Consider the following 19,735-nt stretch of genomic DNA (forward strand, 5'->3'; position numbering starts at 1 on the left):
CGCCAACTAGCGTCCACAACTTTGTGGGCTCTGTCACATTGACATTTAGGTCGTATATTTGTGAAAAAATATCGAAATGAAAAAATAACAAATATTTTCAACTAATAAATTGTTGTGATACCACGATTTGGGTGGAAAAAAGGTTTTGAAATAATTTTGGTCATTCAAATCAAATGAGGTAAGTCCAAAAAGTGTGTTTAATTTTGATTGTGTCAGGGTTTGTTTACTTTATTTATAGTTGTAGTTTTACAGTAAAACAAAAAGAAAAAGCTACTTTAACGGTTTCATTATATAACAGTAAATATATTTAAATGTTCCTGTATCACTAGTAATAAATTAAATATCGTTTTCAGATCGAAATGAGTATTGTTTTGAAGACCGGGTTTGTGAGTTTTACAATATCAAATTCCAACCACAAACCGTATTTAAAGGAAAGTTGTTGGTATTGGCTGGACAAGTCCGAGATGTAGAAGAATTAAGAACAAAACAAGGGCAGAGTTCAATAATTTACGCTCTCATCATAAGACAAACATCTGTGCACAACAACTACTGTGACTCATTTTTGTACTACCACGTTGTATAATCTAGTTATTTCCAAATTGTAAACGGCTATTAAACCAACCCTATCGAAAAACAGTCTACTCTTTTATTTAAGTTCCCAGTAGGACCCTATTCATGCGATTAATTAATGATATTAAAATGTATTAAGTAGAATCGCTTTGCCATTGACAGATACATCTGATGACAGAGCTTACATTATTTCTACTTTTGACCACCATGAGCGCTGCGATCGATTATGTTACCCCCACCTAGTACTTCGCACCCAGCGAATAGGCATCGCAAGAGAACATGGGGTTAAGTTGTTTTCGTACCTCTGGGCATATATGGGATAATATACTTTTTTACTAACTATAAGTACTAGGTAATTTCATTTTGATAATTTTATAATTCAAACCATTTAACTCCATAACTACCAGAAACTGTTAGGCTTAAATCGCTGCAGATAAAAAGTAAAACAAAGTAAACAGAAAGCTACTTGTTTCCTGAATATTACTTTGTGCGTTTCGCAGTAATTTTATCATTCCGCGCTGCGCCTGCGCTCTTTGTACGCGCGTTAAAAATAGCGGCGATAACAAAAACTTGATTAAACATCTGCTGCACTTTACTCGCTCCAAGTACCACTATAATAACATGTGGGTTGACCATGTCGGATATTATATTGGTACTTCTACACTGATACATATTAGTGCCCGAATTAGGCTCGATTCGACCAAACTTTTATCTGAGAATAACTCCGGGTATAACTGGTACATTGACGGTTTCAGTATGGGAAATATGTCAAAACTGACGATTTATTCTGAGATTAATATTTACCTTGGACGAATAAACCACTGGACGCGTAACGAGTGACGTTTTCGTCTTTACCCCGCTAGCACTTACCATGGCTAAATTAGCCATGGTAAATGTTGTCAGGTTGTCACTTTGTCAGTATGACGCCAGCTCTCGAAGAGTAAAAATATCACGAAAAATGGGTAAATGCGCCGTACTTTATTGCAAAAATTATTCCTGTCACACAAGAAATGTTTCTTATCACGCGTAAGTACATTTTAAATCTATTATAGTAGCTATTTTTTCGTAAAATAAATAAAATTTGATATGTAAACAAAATATGATTACGTCATTTTAAAAAGTACTCATTGTACATGTAAATGCTTAAAACATGTAGCATATTTAATTTGGTTGGATTATAGGTTTCATTCATTCATTCACATCTCATTTTTTATGACGTAAAGGGCTTGAAAAATGTCGATAAGTTTATCGATATACCAAACAAACTGAAACTGAAATTATTCAAATTAATTTTAGATTTTGATAGATTTTTTTGTTTTGATAATTTTAGTCACATGAAACAAAAGATTATGAGATAGACATAGATGGAACATACAAAACAAGCACACCAGTAAATGTAAGTAATAATTACATTTATCGAATTTTTTTTCTTCCAATTACTTATTGTAAAGAAAACGTAATAACTTTTAAACTAAGCGGTATATCCTGATAAAATAAAAACAGTAATAATGCTAAATAACAGGCGATACTAAAAAAATACATAAAATACACAAAAAAGGCCAACAAATAATAAAAAATGATACTTTTTGAAAAAAATCTGCTTTTAAATTCGTGTTTTTTTGGTTATTTGATAAATTTCTCCAAAAAATGCCCCTATAACCGGTGGTTTTTACTACTTTGTATTATTCTCTATCGTATTACCTTCGTAAAACCAAAAATCGCATGTCTCTATCCCTATCACAACATTTGCAATGATCGTTTGAACTAAGCCTCTCCGGGCGCGCTATTCAACGCTTCGTTAACAACGAAACTGAAAATGGCTCTAGATTTGTAATTTAAATAAAGACAAGTTAAATTTCAAATAAAAACAAAAGATTTCGAAGTAAAATAAGCATTTTAGTTAAAATTAAAATTTTCTCTACCTGCAGCGGAGAATAATGTTGTGGCAGGCATTTGTTCGGACGCTCATAGCAAATGTTGTGATAGGGATAGAGACATGCGATTTTTGGTTTTACAAAGATAATACGATAGAGAATAATACAAAGTAATAAAAATTACCGGTTATAGGGTCATTTTTTGGAGAAATTTATCAAATAACCAAAAAAACACGAATTTAAAAGCAGATTTTTTTCCAAAAGTATAATTTTTTATTATTTGTTGGCATTTTTGGGGTATTTTATGTATTTTTTTAGTATCGCCTGTTATTTAGAATTATTACTGTTTTTATTTTATCAGGATATACCGCTTAGTTTAAAAGTTATTACGTTTTCTTTACAATAAGTAATTGGAAGAAAAAAAATTCGATAAAAAATTAAAAAAAAATCTCAAAAATTTTTTGACCTCTTTTTTGTCGATAAAAATAAGTCTAGTTTCATCTATTTTCATATGTACACTTTAACGTGACTCACACTGTATAATAAAACTTGAGTCTCGTACATTGACTAGAAAACATAATAAAACAATGTAGAGTTTATTTTAGACCCCCACTGGCTATAAATAAAGTTTCTAGAGATTATGTCAGTACGTACTTGTTATCTAACTGCCAAGTGCAGTTTATTTTATTTTCATTCACTGTAAGATTACCTAACTGAAGTCTGGGGCACATTCGTAGATCTTGAGATATAACTTGACCCGTCTACGGGACTTGTCACAGTTGTCACATATTAATATGTCTTATTTAATTAGAAAGGAATGCTATCGTGAATACCAAGTCAGAATCTGATATAAGAATTCCACATGTAAAAATTCGTAGATAAATAAGCCAAGACTATTAACTAATTATAGTTAACATTCCTTTCTAATTAAATAAGACATATTAATATATGACAACTTATTATACTTATTAAAGTACATTATAAAAAGCTGATGTTATTTAACCTTACCAAAAACCGATTTTACGCGATAGGCCTATACATTTGTCGCCATCGATAAGATCATAAGATTTTATCACGGCCCGCACTGAACTCTACATCTCAACAAGTTTGTCTGAGGATAATGTAAATGAAATAACTTGGCAGTAACTTGCCTCAAAGCCACGGGTGTAGTTAACTGCTATCTGGAATGTAAAAAAACAAGAATCCAGGCGAAATAAACTACGCGGTGCAGTTTTATAAGGAAAATCATGCTCTCAACTGAGATCGCATATATCGCAGTATTGTTATATTTACTTACATTGTTTTATTTGATCAACAACATGTGTCATATTTTCGTCATATAGGTACCTATTTCATTGTTTTGCCAATACCAACAACTTGATGTTATAAAAGTTATAAAACCGTACTTATTAAACCCGTATTACCAATTGAAATGACACTCAATATTATAGAGTCGACTATAGATAAGCAATTTTATGGCACACAGCACAAAAAGTATCATCGTCATTATTTTAGCCACAGGACGTCCACTGCTGAACATAAAGCTCCCCCAATGATAATAAACAATAAGTTTAATTTTATCCAATACAAACTATCTCTTTCTCTACATAACAGCTGATAATCCAAATTAATATTCCACATGCAATAACCGAAAATACCACGCCGCCCATATAACGATGGGAAAAGCCCTTATTAGGGTTTTATTTGTTACATAACTGATTGACAACGTTATCAAGGTTTTCCAAGAGAAAGCCAACCTTTCCAAAATGGCCGATCATTTGCATAGTCGAACAGCTGTTTTCCACGCATCTCTATTATTATGGCCCTTTGTATTTGTTGATTTCACTTTAGGAAATTAACTAAGTCTAAAGCAACAGAAACCACGGAAATGTATGTTTACTTGCGTTAATGGTTAAATCTTCCACGGTCTCTTTAAGTTAACAAATATCCTTAATTGTTTGTCGCTAGTCGCCAATTCTCAAGTATCTCAAGACACAAGTATTTGAACAGTGTGTTGCCAGTGATGGTAAATAATTATAATGGATCTGAAAGTTGGTCGCTTTCGCTTACTATGGGGCTCATAGAAGCTTGGCTGAAACGAGCGAGCGACTTGCCAAATTCACTTATAGATTTTTTTAAGATTAGTGAACAAGTTTAAGTTTTATGCTACCAATTCTTGATGCTTGTCGCCATGCTTTACTTACTGAAAGCTTTAGATCTTGGAATGCTAACATTAAAAGAGTTCAGCTTCAAGTAGAGCCTGACTGTATCGACTTATCCGAAAGATTAACTTATTAAACGACATTACATATTTTTATATTTTCTCATAATACGCTGACTTCACTATTACGAAGGGTCTACAATACTAAACTTCAATTTTCTCACAGTAAAAAACAAACAAAGTATGAACAAAACGCTCATTACGACTACTGTATATGTATTGCCTACGTGACAATTCCTAATGACTACACGACTCGTAGAAAGTTATATTTAAAGAAGTTAATGTGTTAATAAATAAAAAAATACACCATAAACCTGAACTATTAACTTTAATTTAGTTATATCAAAATATCTAACGACATATGCCTTAAATAAATATCATTAAATAATGTCAGTTTAATTGATTTAGATATCAAATCGATAAATTGGTTTCATACAATCAATGAAAACCTTTCACTGCGGAGCATTTGCGTCGAATGATTTCATAGTGTAATAAGTTATGTCAGCTATCAAATGTATAGTTTATTGGCTTATTACATGTCGAACGACCATTGCAATAGTTTTATGAAACATGAAATATTATACTTAATTGATTTTATTGTGGAGCTCTCCCATTTGACTTTCTAATGCATGAGAATTGATTATGATTTTAAGCTTAAATTCATCAATATTGTGACAACGAAAGAACCGGTTTGCTAAAATTGTATCTAATAAAAATCATATTTAGCACTCACAGATGAATTTATTGATCATAAAATATCTGATTTTTATTTTTAATCGGAATAATATGTAGATAATATTTAATGCACAATAATCTATCTTTTCTTGGGTTTCAAATTACTGTCTCGGCTAAAATATCATCTAAATCAATTTATTATTTTTAGCATGAAATGTTAACAGACAGACAGCGTTTCTCTTGTATTAGTATGGCTGGAAATGGATTCAGTGTAACGCTTCAGTGGCGATGTGATGGCCCCCTGTGCGCTAATGGCGCTATCTATGCGCATTCCTGAAGTGTTGCGGCATTTCAGCCGTTATGACACACTTCATGAATTCCAAATTTATACCTCCTTTGAACTCGGTTGTAAAACTGACAGTTGGATAGAGTTCTTTTTTTAAAGATTATTAGCAATTTGTATTGCACAAATTACTAATAGTCCCGTTAGCCCCTCGTGTTAAGCTAAATAAGCTTGTGTTACGAGTGGGCTCACCACAATAGTCGAGCGGCGGTGGGATTCGAACCCGCGTTCCTCGGATCTCGAGTCGGCCACTCCGACCCCTTCACCGTTCGGCTATCGTGGCTATAAAGTTATGTGACTTAACCTTAATCCGTGCTGTGAACACGTGACGCTGCAAGCCTGGTAGTTGGTACATGACGGAGTAGGTTGTTGAGCTGTTGTTTCGGGTTTGAATCCCGTGAAGGACAACATTTTAGTGTGATGAGCTCTAGCATCTATGAAAACAGAGTAATGACAGGGAGTTATGGACGGTGTAATAAGGTCGTTAAGAGTACAAGCCATCCTTAATTTTAGAGCTAGATTGTTTAAAGGTCTAATATTTATTTGAATTAATACCTACTACCTACTTAGTTAAATATTAAGAAATACAGTGAATTTTAAACTCTATGTCCAGAAGTTAACTTTGTAACAGTATCTTAATAAATTCAGAAGCAACACATCCTCGTATTACACGACTAATTTACATTCGTCGCACGCCAGATGAGATTATTGTACTTCCTACGTCCTAGTTTCTGTCCAGACAATCACTTAAGTACCATGTTGTTCCCAGCATTAGAAACTATACTGCCTACTAAACGGCTTAGCTTTTCGCTACTGAAAACGATCCATTTTGCAAATGACAAAATTAACATAGGCCGTTTTCATTGTATAGTGAGAAAAACTATTCTACCACTCGATTTCCAATCTCCTTTAGTCTACTAAAATCCCATCAAAAACAATACTTGTCAAAAAAACCAAGTCAATATATTTATGTAAAACGTTAAAGATTTCGTGGCCTGGACTTGGTATTACATGGATCTCACAACTTTTTACCGTAGAACAACTGAGTTGCGAGACTTGGTTTTTTTGACAAGTATTGTTTTTGATGGGATCTCATTTCTTTTTGTATTTTGTAGACAGCAGTTATGTATCTAGAAAACTGGACCGAAATTGAAAAATTTTACTCGACTTGGCGGTTGCACTACCGTGCCCCCAAATATTTTAGTTTTTCCTTGATTCATACACCAAACACTACTTATATTCCAAATTTGAAGCTTCTAGGTCTGCTAGAAGTGCCTTAGAGTTTTGATGATCGGTGAGTCAGTGAGTGAGTCAGTGAGTGAGTCAGTGAGTGACAAAATTAAGTAACTTTGACCCGTTATAATTCTTAAACTACTGGTTCAAATTGAATGAAATTTTAAATATACCGTGTCTTTACAATGCCTGCATAGCTAATGAAAATTCAGCCTTCTAGTTTTATCCACAACGAAGTTACAGGCGGTCGAAAATGGCCTGAATTGCTTCGAGAAAAGGATAGTACGGCCGTGCCGCTTTTTTGCTCGACTTGGTGGGGGCACTGCCGTGCCCCCAGATGTAGTACCTATGAGTAGTTTGTGCCTTATGTTAGCGCCTACAGCTTGTATATCGCAAACTGATCCGGCTGGTTAACATTGACATCGAATTGTCTATGACCCTTGTCATGAGTTTAAAACTAGTTTTGAAGGCGAAGTAAATTATTACTTACTTTATTCATAAATTAACTTAGTATATTATGTTATTTTGGTTGACTAGCAGAATACCTATGTCACTAGGCAGTTTTTGTAATAATAAACCGAATTAAAAAAAGCTTATCTTACCATAGACATGCATTTACAAAAAGTTAGTTTTTAAAAGGTTAAATACGCGTCTTTTATCATGTTAATTTATAATTGCAACAACACTAATTAATTCTAATTAATAATGTTGTTCGTATTAATGATGTCTTTGTAATAATAAACCGAATTAAAAAAAGCTTATCTTACCATAGACATGCATTTACAAAAAGTTAGTTTTTAAAAGGTTAAATACGCGTCTTTTATCATGTTAATTTATAATTGCAACAACACTAATTAATTCTAATTAATAATGTTGTTCGTATTAATGATGTCTACAGATTAGCCTGACTAATTGGCGAATCAATGTAATACTGATTATGAAATTATGTTTAGCCATTGTTTCCCATTTATCAATTAATTAATGGTGAAACCTTCTCAAATAAATTAGTTTCTTCAAACATTCAGTGAGTAAAAACTATTTTATTTGAGACAGATGACGCGCGTCTAACTAGTTTTTTTTCTGTCTGAAAACTATTTACGATATTCTCTAAATGAGATGAATGATGTAGTTATTCTTTAGAAACCGCTTATTTTAGTCATTTCCGATTCATCGAGCACATGTGCCGTTAGCTACAGTTATCCAAACTGGCCGCGAGACTCGTGGGCAAACGAAAAACGTTGCGTTCGCGCGCGTTCGATTTTCAATAATGTGTTCTTTTGTTGCTCAAATAGGTTTCTATGTTACCAGTGTTTATTTTTCTCGTTTTCTTTTTAAAGTTGTGGTTTAAACGAAAGTGTAGCCACTTTTGTTTCGTATTCGCTGGGTGCGAAGTACTAGGTGGGGGTAACATAATCTATCGTAGCGCTCATGGTGGTCAAAAGTAGAAATAATGTAAGCTCTGTCATCAGATGTATCTGTCAATGGCAAAGCTATTCTACATAATACATTTTAATATCATTAATTAATCGCATGAAAAGGGTCCTACTGGGAACTTAAATAAAAGAGTGGACTGTATTTCCATAGGGCTGGTTTAATAGCCGTTTACAATTTGGAAATAACTAGACTATACAATGTGGTAGTTCAAAAATGAGTCACAGTAGTTGTTGTGCACAGATGTTTGCCTTAAGATGAGAGCGTGAAATTATTAACTCTGCCCTTGTTTTGTTCTTAATTCTTCTACATCTCGGACTTGTCCAGCCAATACCAACAACTTTCCTTTTAATACGGTTTGTGGTTGGAATTTGATATTGTAATACTCACAAACCCGGTCTTCAAAACAATCCTCATTTCGATCTGAAAACGATATTTAATTTATTACTAGCGATACAGGAACATTTAAATATATTTACTGTTATATAATGAAACCGTTAAAGTAGCTTTTTCTTTTTGTTTTACTGTAAAACTACAACTATAAATGAAGTAAACAAACCCTGACACAGTCAAAATTAAACACACTTTTTGGACTTACCTCATTTGATTTGAATGACCAAAATGATTTCAAAACCTTTTTTCCATCCAAATCGTTGTATCACAACAATTTATTAGTCGAAAATATTTGTTATTTTTTCATTTCGATATTTTTCCACAAATATACGACCTAAATGTCAATGTGACAGAGCCCACAAAGTTGTGGACGCTAGTTGGCGCTGTAATCGTGCACAGAGCCAATTGAGCCCTACTTTTAAAATTACTTGTGTCCGAAATTGAAACCTCCTTGAAGGAAGTCTCAGACTGGGATCCACGTAAATTGGTCCAAGTCACAGTTTGTGCGTTTACCGCAAAAATGATGACTTTGTTTCGAAAAAAAAATTACTTAACTTGAATGTCTATCTTGTTTTTAAAAAATCTATTTTGTTTTTATGTGTTTTAGAAATCGCTTTTAAAATGACACAACTCTTTAGTGGAAAACGTGCGCCATTTTCCCATCCTGTAGATATCACAGTAAAATGTTTGCACCCAACAAATTACACACTATCGGCATTCGAAAACCGGCCAATAAGCAGCTCTACAGCAACTCTATCATCATAACTTAACCAGGCTCTCGTCTGATAATTAGTTATGGATTATAGAAACTGCATTTCTAGTGTAAACACACAGCTTAGTTAAATAACCACAGTGTTTGGTATGGTGTTGCCGGCGCGTCTTAATATAATCCTTGCAGGGTTGCCAACTTAGTTTTCTGAGAAATGGAAAGGCTAAATTACAGTTATTCATTTGACATACACAGACAACCAGCAAACATGATTTTTTCAATATGAGTATGTTACTTCGCTTGCAATATGAGTATGTTCACTTGCTTGACGATGCTATGTATTTTTACCAATTGAAAAGACTGCTCTTTTGGAGATGATATTGTTGTCTAGGAGTAGAATTCATTTAATACGGACTGGTAGAGACGGAAAACTTTTATTTCTTAAAGAATTTGGGGCTTTAATTATTGATGAATTTTTTTTACCGTCTCAATTTAAAGTCCCGAGTAAAAGAAAATTCCTACTCTTAATTCATAACTGGCAACCCTATCCTTGCCTGAATGGATTTCCGTCACGTATCTGCTTTCTAGAGCTTTGCATGCGCACGCGCCGCGAACACCGAAACAACGCGAGACATTGTGCAACCAACAGCCGTGGCCCATCGGGTAATGGCCGTGGCTGAAAAAATGATGATGTGTGATTGTTAATAGCCTTTTATTCGCCACTCAACATTTAAAGAAAAAAAACATTTGCACGCTAAGGAGATTATAGAGTAGGTAAAGTAGGTATTATAATTACCTAAAACATTTCAGATTGCGTGTCAAAATAGTTTTGATTCTTGCAAGCTTTATTACTCTTAATTTATTAAATAGTGTAATAATCAACAATGTTTTTGAAAAATAATGATCATCGAAGTCATCATATACGTCGTCGCTCTGAAACCCGTCTAGTTTTACGGTGTTTTATGGCTGTAAAAGTAGCCGTTCTTAGCTATAAAATGATCAACATAATGTTGTCATTTTATTATTCACTTTTTCCCTTTGAAGTTAACTCCGTTTTCCCAGAAGTGAGGCAATATTTTCCTCTTCCCAATTTATTTGCTGATAAATCATACTTATTTTAACTGAAAAAGATACCAATAACTCAGCTTCATAATTTTAAAAAATCAAAATATCCCTATCTATGGGCACGAGACGTTACGCAACGTGCGCTTGCTCAATACAACCGTATCCCATCAGATGATGTACCGTGTCTGAGAAGAATCGATGATGTGTCTTTTCTTCGGTAATTAAGAAGATGTAAGTAATGTAATGACTAACCCCTTTTACTTTGTTACGTGTAACTGTCGGTTAGATCATCACCATCTCATGTTCTGTCAACATCCAGCTACTGATGGATGTGAAAATACAAGGTATTGATTTCATTGTGTGCAAAGCCAATAAAAGCAAATGCGTGACGTGAAGACTCTACCCATACACGAACAAATTATTTCTATGGTGATGTAGAAAGAGAAACCATCGGTAATCACTTACCATCAGGTGATCCGTCTGTTCGTTTGCCTCCTGTCACATAAAAAAAAATTGGTCCTTTTGCCTTCCTTTAAGGACATGTGAAATTGGACATTTTGGCGTATTTGTATTATTGATTATTTTATTACTTTATCTTTCTATTCATATTTATTACAACCCACCACGTTGGGCGTCATTAATTTTGCTGTAAAATGCAAAATTTATGATAAAGATTTATCATCTAACTAATAGATGTGCAAGGATATTATAAGGAAATTAATTAATCTTAGCATTAAACCTTTTCACGGTATAGCCATCGCGGATATGATTGGAAATCGTTATATTGGTAAATAGACTTAACTAGACGTTTCTCATTCTGGAATATTTTAGAAACCACTGAAATTCCACACGATTTGACCTTTATTTTACTGCTGTATAAATAATAATTTAGTGGATAGGCACTAACGATTATTGCTGATTGGTTCCGATGTAGTGTTAACCTTTAACGGTTCAGCTTTATTAGAGGTCAATACGTCTTATTGTATCCATATGTATGGTTATTTATGAAACACAGGGTTGTATCGGTTAAACTAAATTTTATTTTTGTAACATAACAGCAATAATAAGTATGCCACATCATCTATCCTATCAAATAAAAATTCGTTCAGAGAAGAAAAATTGCGTGAAACCGAATATACCACGAACGTCTCTCATGAGTTCTCTACTTATAATATCAGCCCTATCTAATGGGCAAGGTAAACCTAGCTATATAATTTTTGTGATTCACAAAGTTTATCCAAACTACCATTATAGAGCTACTGCTGTACTGGTTACATTGCCTACCATCAATTCATGGGAAAACTTAATACATTAGTTTATGTGGTTCATAAATAAACCTTTTGTGCGATATGAACCCCACGTAGCATTTTCCCATGGCGAAAGCACACGACCTGACCTGCTAAGTGTAATCCTGATCGACGCGTACGCACCGCCCTCCGCCATTACAATTGCAATCTGTGAAACTCATCTGAAAACTAATACATAAGTAAGGTCTTAATACCAATTTCATTCATGTCTTCAGAAGTTATGCAAACGCCTTGAAACACTGAGTAAATTCTTAAGAACTTTTCCGAGTATCCATTAAAATTTGAAGCCTCTCGTACTATTGTAACTTATAATGGATATACTCGTAGAACTATCAGCCTTATTTGAATGCTTATTTTATTGATTTTATTTTACTCTTTTAAGAAAATACAATAATAAAACGGTTAAGTATTTGGACGTGTGGTGGAAACAACATAAATTAGGCACCTACTTGTGGATAGATAATAAGGCCTCTAGCGTCATGACAGCGGTCATGCCCCGATTTAGGAAATCGCCAGCGATTTGTTTTGGTTTTCCTTAATTATTTCGCATATTAAACGCAAATATCTAGCAGACGACATCCACTTCTAACATGGCAGGACAATGGCTGCTTTTGTCACCTAAATACCAAGTTATCGGCCGCATTATTGTCTGGCCGCGTAAACTCCATTGTGATTGTAATATGCTGCGAAATTGCACGTCATATTGTTGCAGACAACATCACATCAAGCTAAGCACTTTAGCATCTTATTTACTTGTAATAGGTGCTATATTGCAACAAGAATAGTCTGACGTGCTGTCTACTGAACAACAAGCAGTGTTTAGAGCCGGTGTACACAATGTAAAGGCGCGACCAACGCAACGATTGCGGTTAAATCCCTACACTGACAAATGACATTCGAGGATAAATCATAAGCATAATATGACGTCAGTTACTATTGACTATCGAATCACGAACGACTAATGTAAACGAGTCGATAATAAAGGCAAACAAATGACTTGGTTTTTACTATTGGGTTTTCTCTAATTACATCGCCTTTACAAACCTTTAATTTATTGGGTAAAATGGTGTAAAAATCGTGATTTTTCAAGGCTGAGGAATACGCTCTACATAATACCTATAGACAACCGAAGGTCGAAAAGCACTCCCGAGTCCCGAGAAACTAATCAGTCGTTAGTAAATATGTACTGTGCTTTATGTAGACAATTTGTATGCAATACACGTGGAGCGCTCTCTTTGGCCAGAACAATCGCCATCGTGTCCATACTCAGACGGACGACGTGGGCTTACCCCAAAAGGCCGTGTTTTGGCAAGCTCTTTTAGAATGCAGTGACATAATTTAGTAAAAACCAATTGACAATCGTTTAACATGTATGATAATTAATATTTTATAACAAAAGTATCGCCAAGTTAATAATGCCTATTTATTAACCTGAATGCAATAGTAACACTGGACACATATTAATGACTTGAAAATTACACCATGTCTTGATGTCTTACCGTGCTATATCGTTAGTGCAATCTCATGGGAACGTATTTAGAACCACAATAATACCATTCAATCTAGCAACACGGGAAAATACTGGAAATATAAGGACAATAGAAAACAAGCGCACTTTCGCTGCCTACGCGGTCCACTTCTCAAAGCGAACCAGGTTTATTGATGTAGCAATTAGTTTTTCATTGCTACGTGCTGTAATTTCGTGACGCAATCTTTATAGATTAATTCACTAACCAAAACCCACATTATCTAAGATCAGTTTCGAACATTGCGTAGGTAATAACTTCCTACAATTACTTTAATTTCCGCTTTTGATTGTTACAGATGGCGTAGAAAAACGATCCGAGGTATCCATCACAAATGTTATTAAACAAGCTAATGGAAGGAGAACCGATAACTACGAACAACTTGATTTCATCCATAAAGAGTTTCAACAGTGACGGGAAGGAACACGGTACTTCTATAAAGGCGCTGTTGAAAAACTTTATCTTGCCAGAGGACGAAAAAATGGCAATAAAAGAAAACAAAACTGACAGCAATAATTATGTATACACAATACCCGTAAAACCTCCTACACCAACTCAAAATGATAGGATGAAATCAATAAATGAAGCGAAACTAGCATTTCTGAACTCCACTGTCAGTTCTGTTATGACCTCTCCAAAACAAAACGTAAAAGAACAAGAATCCCAAATACACTACGCTCAAATAGCAATTACTACAGAGAGTGAAGATACGAGAAGTACAGGTGGAGGGAAAAATGTGAAACCACCAGTCACTCCCACAAAACATAAAATATCCGTGAGCAATCTCGTAGATAATAAGAAGAAAATTGAACAACCGCAACATAGAAAAGTAAGCTTTAAAATAAAAAATGCGTCAACTTCATACAGACGACCTCCGCTAGCGACCAAAACTATGACAATAACAAGCAGCAAAGTGTCAGAATTAACGAAAAAGTTCAACAATCTTGTCACTGAATCTCATAACGGATCAATAAAACAATCTAAACTTGCAAAAACTATTGAGGATTTACAAACAGCGACGCGATGTTCCGCAAGCAATAGTTCTACTCCTTCATCAACTCTTAGTTCAAGCCCTAATATCAAAATAGTTCTTCGTCATAAACGAAATTCCAAAAAACGAAACCATAGAAAACGATGTTCAAGTATGGATTCCATAGACAAATTAATTATAACAGATAATACTTCAGCAAAAATTCGTGTCATCCGCTCTAAATCAGATGGTACGAAAATCCCAAAATCTCCAAAGAAGCGTTTAAAATATCAAGATTCTAGTGAACACCAAAGTGGGTCGGACTCAGTGGACGGTACCCCTGTCAAATCAATGGAGGCTGAGAAACCCGAGGAAAAAGCAAAGGCACAGAATGTTGTAAAGAACGTTATTAAAAAGTTTGAATGTGAAATAGCTCAATCAACTTCAAATAATACAATAAAAAGACAAGTAGAGAAAATTAATAAAAGTACAACACCTGTAAAAGAAAAACCTAAAGTACCTGAAAAGAAATCATCATTAGTTTTAACCAAAAATATTGTAGTGAAGGATGGCGTTCCGAAAATTAAAACTATCAGACCGCCTCCTCCCGTAGAAGCACTGCCAAAACCAGATAAAATTACTATCATCGAGCCTAAAAGAAAAGAACCTCTGTATGATAAGAAAAAATATAAAACAAACTACATTCATTCGGAAAAACTGCCTTTAAAGGTAGTCGAAATAATTCAAGAAGATGCAAATGAAGTAACGGTAATGCCAGTCATAACAGAACCGGTACAACCACCCGCGGACATAACAATATCTCAAGGAGAAGAAAAGACATATCAAGACATTAGTTCTAATATTACTCCTAATGACTCATTTCTATGGCGAAGAAAGAGTAGCACTCAGATATACTCAGACAGTGAGAAATCTATTTCGGACAGTCCGTATAGTTTTATTAGTGTCACTATGAATGAAGTAACAATAACTTGCACGGGAAACTCTACAGAAGTAACTGGCTTAGAAGAATCTCAAACTCCTGAAAAGATAGAATCTCAAGCTAATCAAAGTAAAGGCGATACTGACTCTGATTTTGAAAGTAATCTAGTCGAGGCTTACAATAAAGAGGTTTTAGCTGGTTACACGTCTAAACCCAAAAAGGAGCCAGTTATTGAAGATGACTACGAGCCCTTAGAACCAAGAGATGTCGATAACGTTGTGATAATACCCATCAAGCCGATTGATAGGTCATCTAAAATAAATTGCCCGTTACCAGAAATTCCCAAGGAAAACCCTACGCAGACTCCAGAGTCCCCAGTCACTGACCCTAAAGACAATATTTACCAGTGTCTGATGGAAACAAGATCACATCCCGAAGGTGACGAAAGCAGTTTGCATAATTACGAACTATGCGATGAACAGTTAGAGGAGAGAACCCGTGGAGATGGCGACAGTGACGATGGTTATGAGTACTGCAAGTCTCCCATTAAACCCTACTGCTTAACATCGAGCTCGGGCATTCAAATCGCCGAAGACTATCGACCGTACTCTGATAACAATCACAAGAATTACGCGATCTCAAAATCGGTCAGTGGAACCTCCACTGTGAGTTACGAAAAGATTGGTTCCGAAAGGATCTACGAGAAGATTCCACTGCGACCTCCTAAATCCAAAGACAGTAGTCCCAACTACAGTGACAGGCATTCCTTCGTATCGTCCGATTATACAGGATACAATGATACGGAGAATATTTATGATACAATCAAACACAGCGATGGAGCATCATTGTCGCATTGCTATGAAAGCATACCTAACAGCCCAAGTATGGTGAAGCTGAGGAATAATCTGAAGAAACAGTTGGCCTCTGCTGTCCAGAAGCGCCTGTCGTTTGACACTGTGTCAAATATAAGCCAATCGACGATGTCGAGCGAGCAAAAGACTAATAGCATTTACGGGCAGCGATCAGTGCTGAGTTATAATGGGCAGGAGATAGCGTTTCAAGTGCCCAGCAGTGAGACGAGCGTCAGCGATAGAAGCGACAGAAGTGACGACTGGGTCGACGTTTCTGACGAGGAAAAGACTGAAGAACAGAAGATTATCATGTAAGTAATCATACTAGTTAGTATTATTATAATGGCATGCCGTAACTTCTATGTGGTAAAGATCAATATCATTATCTATCACTTTGCATGACCTAATAAATTAGGTGATCCCACATAACTTGTAATAACAGTTTCCTAAGCGAAATGTAAACAGCGTTATCTGTTGAACCCGATATAAATTGTTTGGTTGGAGCTCAGTGCTGAAAATGTGCAGGGTTACGTTAAACGTGTTTTCCTATCTGAATTCAGTTACACTTTTATCATAGTTGTATTATTATGAATATTTTCAATTACAGTGTCCGTGAAAGAAGTAGGGGAAAGAAAAGTCCGGTCAGCTGGTCGCAGAAAGTGAGGCATCAATGGCACAAATCTCCAAAGCAAAAACCAGAGGACAAAGGTTAGTGGCTAGTTAATTATTTGTTTAAATAGACCTATAAAAATCGTCCAAAATCGTGTAATACCAGTGTGAGTCCACCTTTACTCGAGTTGTCAACAACAGCGCCATCTATGAGTGACTGTGGTGCACCGACGCCTACGCAATTCATTGACTCGCGTCGCAGAGGCGATAGTTACCATAGATCACTATAGGTGGCGCTCCATGCGACACTTTGTAAAATAGTAAATAGATTTTTATTTCAAAACTACTATAAATACATACATGATATTAGGTAACTATTTTAATTCAAAAGGTGGGCTAAAAACTTAGGAATGCGGACTCCTAAAATGCAGGATGTAACATAAACTTGGCAAAAACTAGTAACATTCAATTCAGATCACCAAGTTTTTCCAGTATCCAGAATTTAATAAAATATCATATTAAGTAGACCATTATTATTACACTGTCGCAACCCCCATGATTTTCAAGTAAGGAACATGGTCTAATAGACCGCCAATTTTATTTGACCTGTGCCATGGTGCCTATATTCATGTCACGTCTTTGAAATAATTTCTAAATACATTGATATCTTGAAGCTGAAACACAGAATGCTCTTATTTGTAAACGAGCAGCATTAGCATAAAGGCGGTTTGTTGCGATTATTCGCGGGTTGCGCAAGCGCCGGTGACAGGCGTCGTACGCTTGCATTCCGCACCATTAACATTCTAGTACCATTAAAAAGCTATAACGTCTCTTTAATTCTGATTTATTCATTTATTTATTAGTAATAAATCTTGGAAGACCGTAAATCCGAACATGCACCTCTCAGCGCCTCTAGCGGTTACTTAACGAACTACAATCGAATAAAAAAACTACTGTACCTCTAGTAGGAAAAACTTTCGAGTTCGTTTCGTTGCGTATTCAAAGTGTCATCGAAAAATTTTGTATGAAAAATTAAACAGCGCCCCCTATATTATAGCCGCCCTAGGGGGCGCTGTTTAATTTTTCATACAAAATTTTTCGATGACACTTTGAATACGCAACGAAACGAACTCGAAAGTTTTTCGTACTAGAGGTACTGTTTATCTAATGTTGAATCAGTTTCAGTTATTTAATAATACGCATTATTTAATATTATTAAACAACGTTTTTGACCAAATGCACCAAGACAATAATTGACCTGCACAATGAGTTTATCTCATAAAATACAATAATACTGTAGGTCAAGAATGCAACACAGATAAAAGTCATAAAAATGCTTTATTGACGTTTAGATAGGTACATAAATTACGTTATCGCCATAACTTATCGTAGGCCACAATCATAAAACGGCCTATGCACACCTCATAAAGAAAGCTAATGCGTATTATTTTACGAATCCTACGCAACGCAATAAAGCTCACTAACGCCACGACCAAAACTGCCCACAATAGACCTAAGAACAGTACTATAACACGAATCTTTTAGAATTTTCGGAAGTTCATCATCATCATCATTTCAGCCATAGGACGTCCACTGCTGAACATAGGCCTCCCCTAATGCTATCCATGTTGATCGATTGGTAGCGGCCTGCGTCCAGCGCTTCCCTGATACCTTTACGATTTTCGGAAGTTGGCTAGTATTATTTATGGGGTTTATACATATAGTAACATTTAAGGAAACATTTCAGGCTTCGCAAATGTCTGCTCCCGCGTAGAAGCTGGTTCTCAAAGCACTCCGCTTATATGCCACCTCCATAACTTCTCAATAGCTAGGATCAGCATCCTACCAGTAGAGACTGAGCTGTCTATTGTCTTCAGATCTGCAAAAACAAAAACAATAAGAGCACTACTAATCTACCAACATAAAAAAAACTCACTAAGTCCGTCGTCTATGCATGCCAACTCTCGGACGATGCCGATATAGGTTGACCGTGAAGACGTAGCGTGGGCAGGCCTCTTACTAGGTGGACCGACGATCTAGTGAAGGTCGCGGGAAGAGCCTGGATGCGGGCAGCGCAGGACCGTTCATTATGGAAAACCTTGGGGGAGGCTTTTGTACAGCAGTGGACGTCATTTGGCTGAAACGACGACGACGACGACTACTTATTCTGGAAATGCTTCGAGAAATGAGCTGCATCTCCGATCCTCTCTAAGCCTGCTGCACTTACCCACACTACAGTAATGTCGCAACAAGTTCACGGACCTGGCTCAGGCTGCGCCCGAGCCTCTAGCCTGTAGGTGCCCGCTAATTAATTCTAGATTCTTGTACTGCTTTACATAACTTCAAGTCTGAGATAGTTATAAATTTCGTATACCAAAATATTCAGATTCCAATGACCTTTCAATTAAGCTGCAGCTGACAGCAGTTGGCTTATCAAGTTGTAGACCTATAGAGCATTATCTTGTATTGAATACTTATCCCCTAACTTAGGTTTTACTTTGATTCGTTAATTTAACTCATTGCCTTTAATTGTTTTGCATTTCGAACTAGAACACTAGCTACCTAATTATCTAATTGTAATACAAGTTTACTTTGGACATAGACAGTTAGTGTGATAGTTGGAACAATAAGCTAAATATGATTAAAATGGTTATGTTGCAACAAGTTCACGGACCGCGCTGCGCCCGCGCACTTGGTGTAGGCGTTCGCTAATCGCTGCCGGATTCCAGATCGGGTTACGACTTGAGATATGTAATTAAATTAGGAGAATTAAAACATGTTATTTTTTTAATAACTTGCCTAAAGTATGAAACTAATAACTATGTTTTGTACATTCAATTTGTTGCGTTTAATTACAATAACAATAGAAAAAGTGCACTAAATACTTTTTACGTTTAGTTTTAAGAAAATTAACTGGCAATAGCAAAATATCCCTAAAGGACTACCAGCAAAGTTGATTTTATTATAATCCACACTACGCTCAATGTCTTTGACGATGAGGAAAACAATCATGCATGC

The 19,735-nt window shown here is 35.6% G+C and overlaps 1 protein-coding gene across 6 annotated transcripts in view; it reads left to right on the plus strand.

Moving 5' to 3' along the window:
• Positions 1 to 16,842, plus strand: part of LOC114361190 (uncharacterized) — a 99,341-nt gene extending 82,499 nt beyond the window's left edge. For all 6 annotated transcript variants that reach the window (XM_028316163.1, XM_028316165.1, XM_028316161.1 and 3 more), the window contains 2 exons: positions 13,646 to 16,419; positions 16,716 to 16,842. In XM_028316163.1, the coding sequence (XP_028171964.1) occupies positions 13,682 to 16,419; positions 16,716 to 16,821 (2,844 nt within the window). In that variant the 5' untranslated portion in view covers positions 13,646 to 13,681 and the 3' untranslated portion in view covers positions 16,822 to 16,842. The remainder of the gene's footprint in view (positions 1 to 13,645; positions 16,420 to 16,715) is intronic.
• The last annotated feature ends 2,893 nt before the right edge of the window (positions 16,843 to 19,735 follow it).

This window comes from Ostrinia furnacalis, unplaced genomic scaffold, assembly GCF_004193835.3.
Source record: "Ostrinia furnacalis isolate ACB-3 unplaced genomic scaffold, ASM419383v2 OfSCF5444, whole genome shotgun sequence".
Classification (NCBI taxonomy): Eukaryota; Metazoa; Arthropoda; class Insecta; order Lepidoptera; family Crambidae; genus Ostrinia; species Ostrinia furnacalis.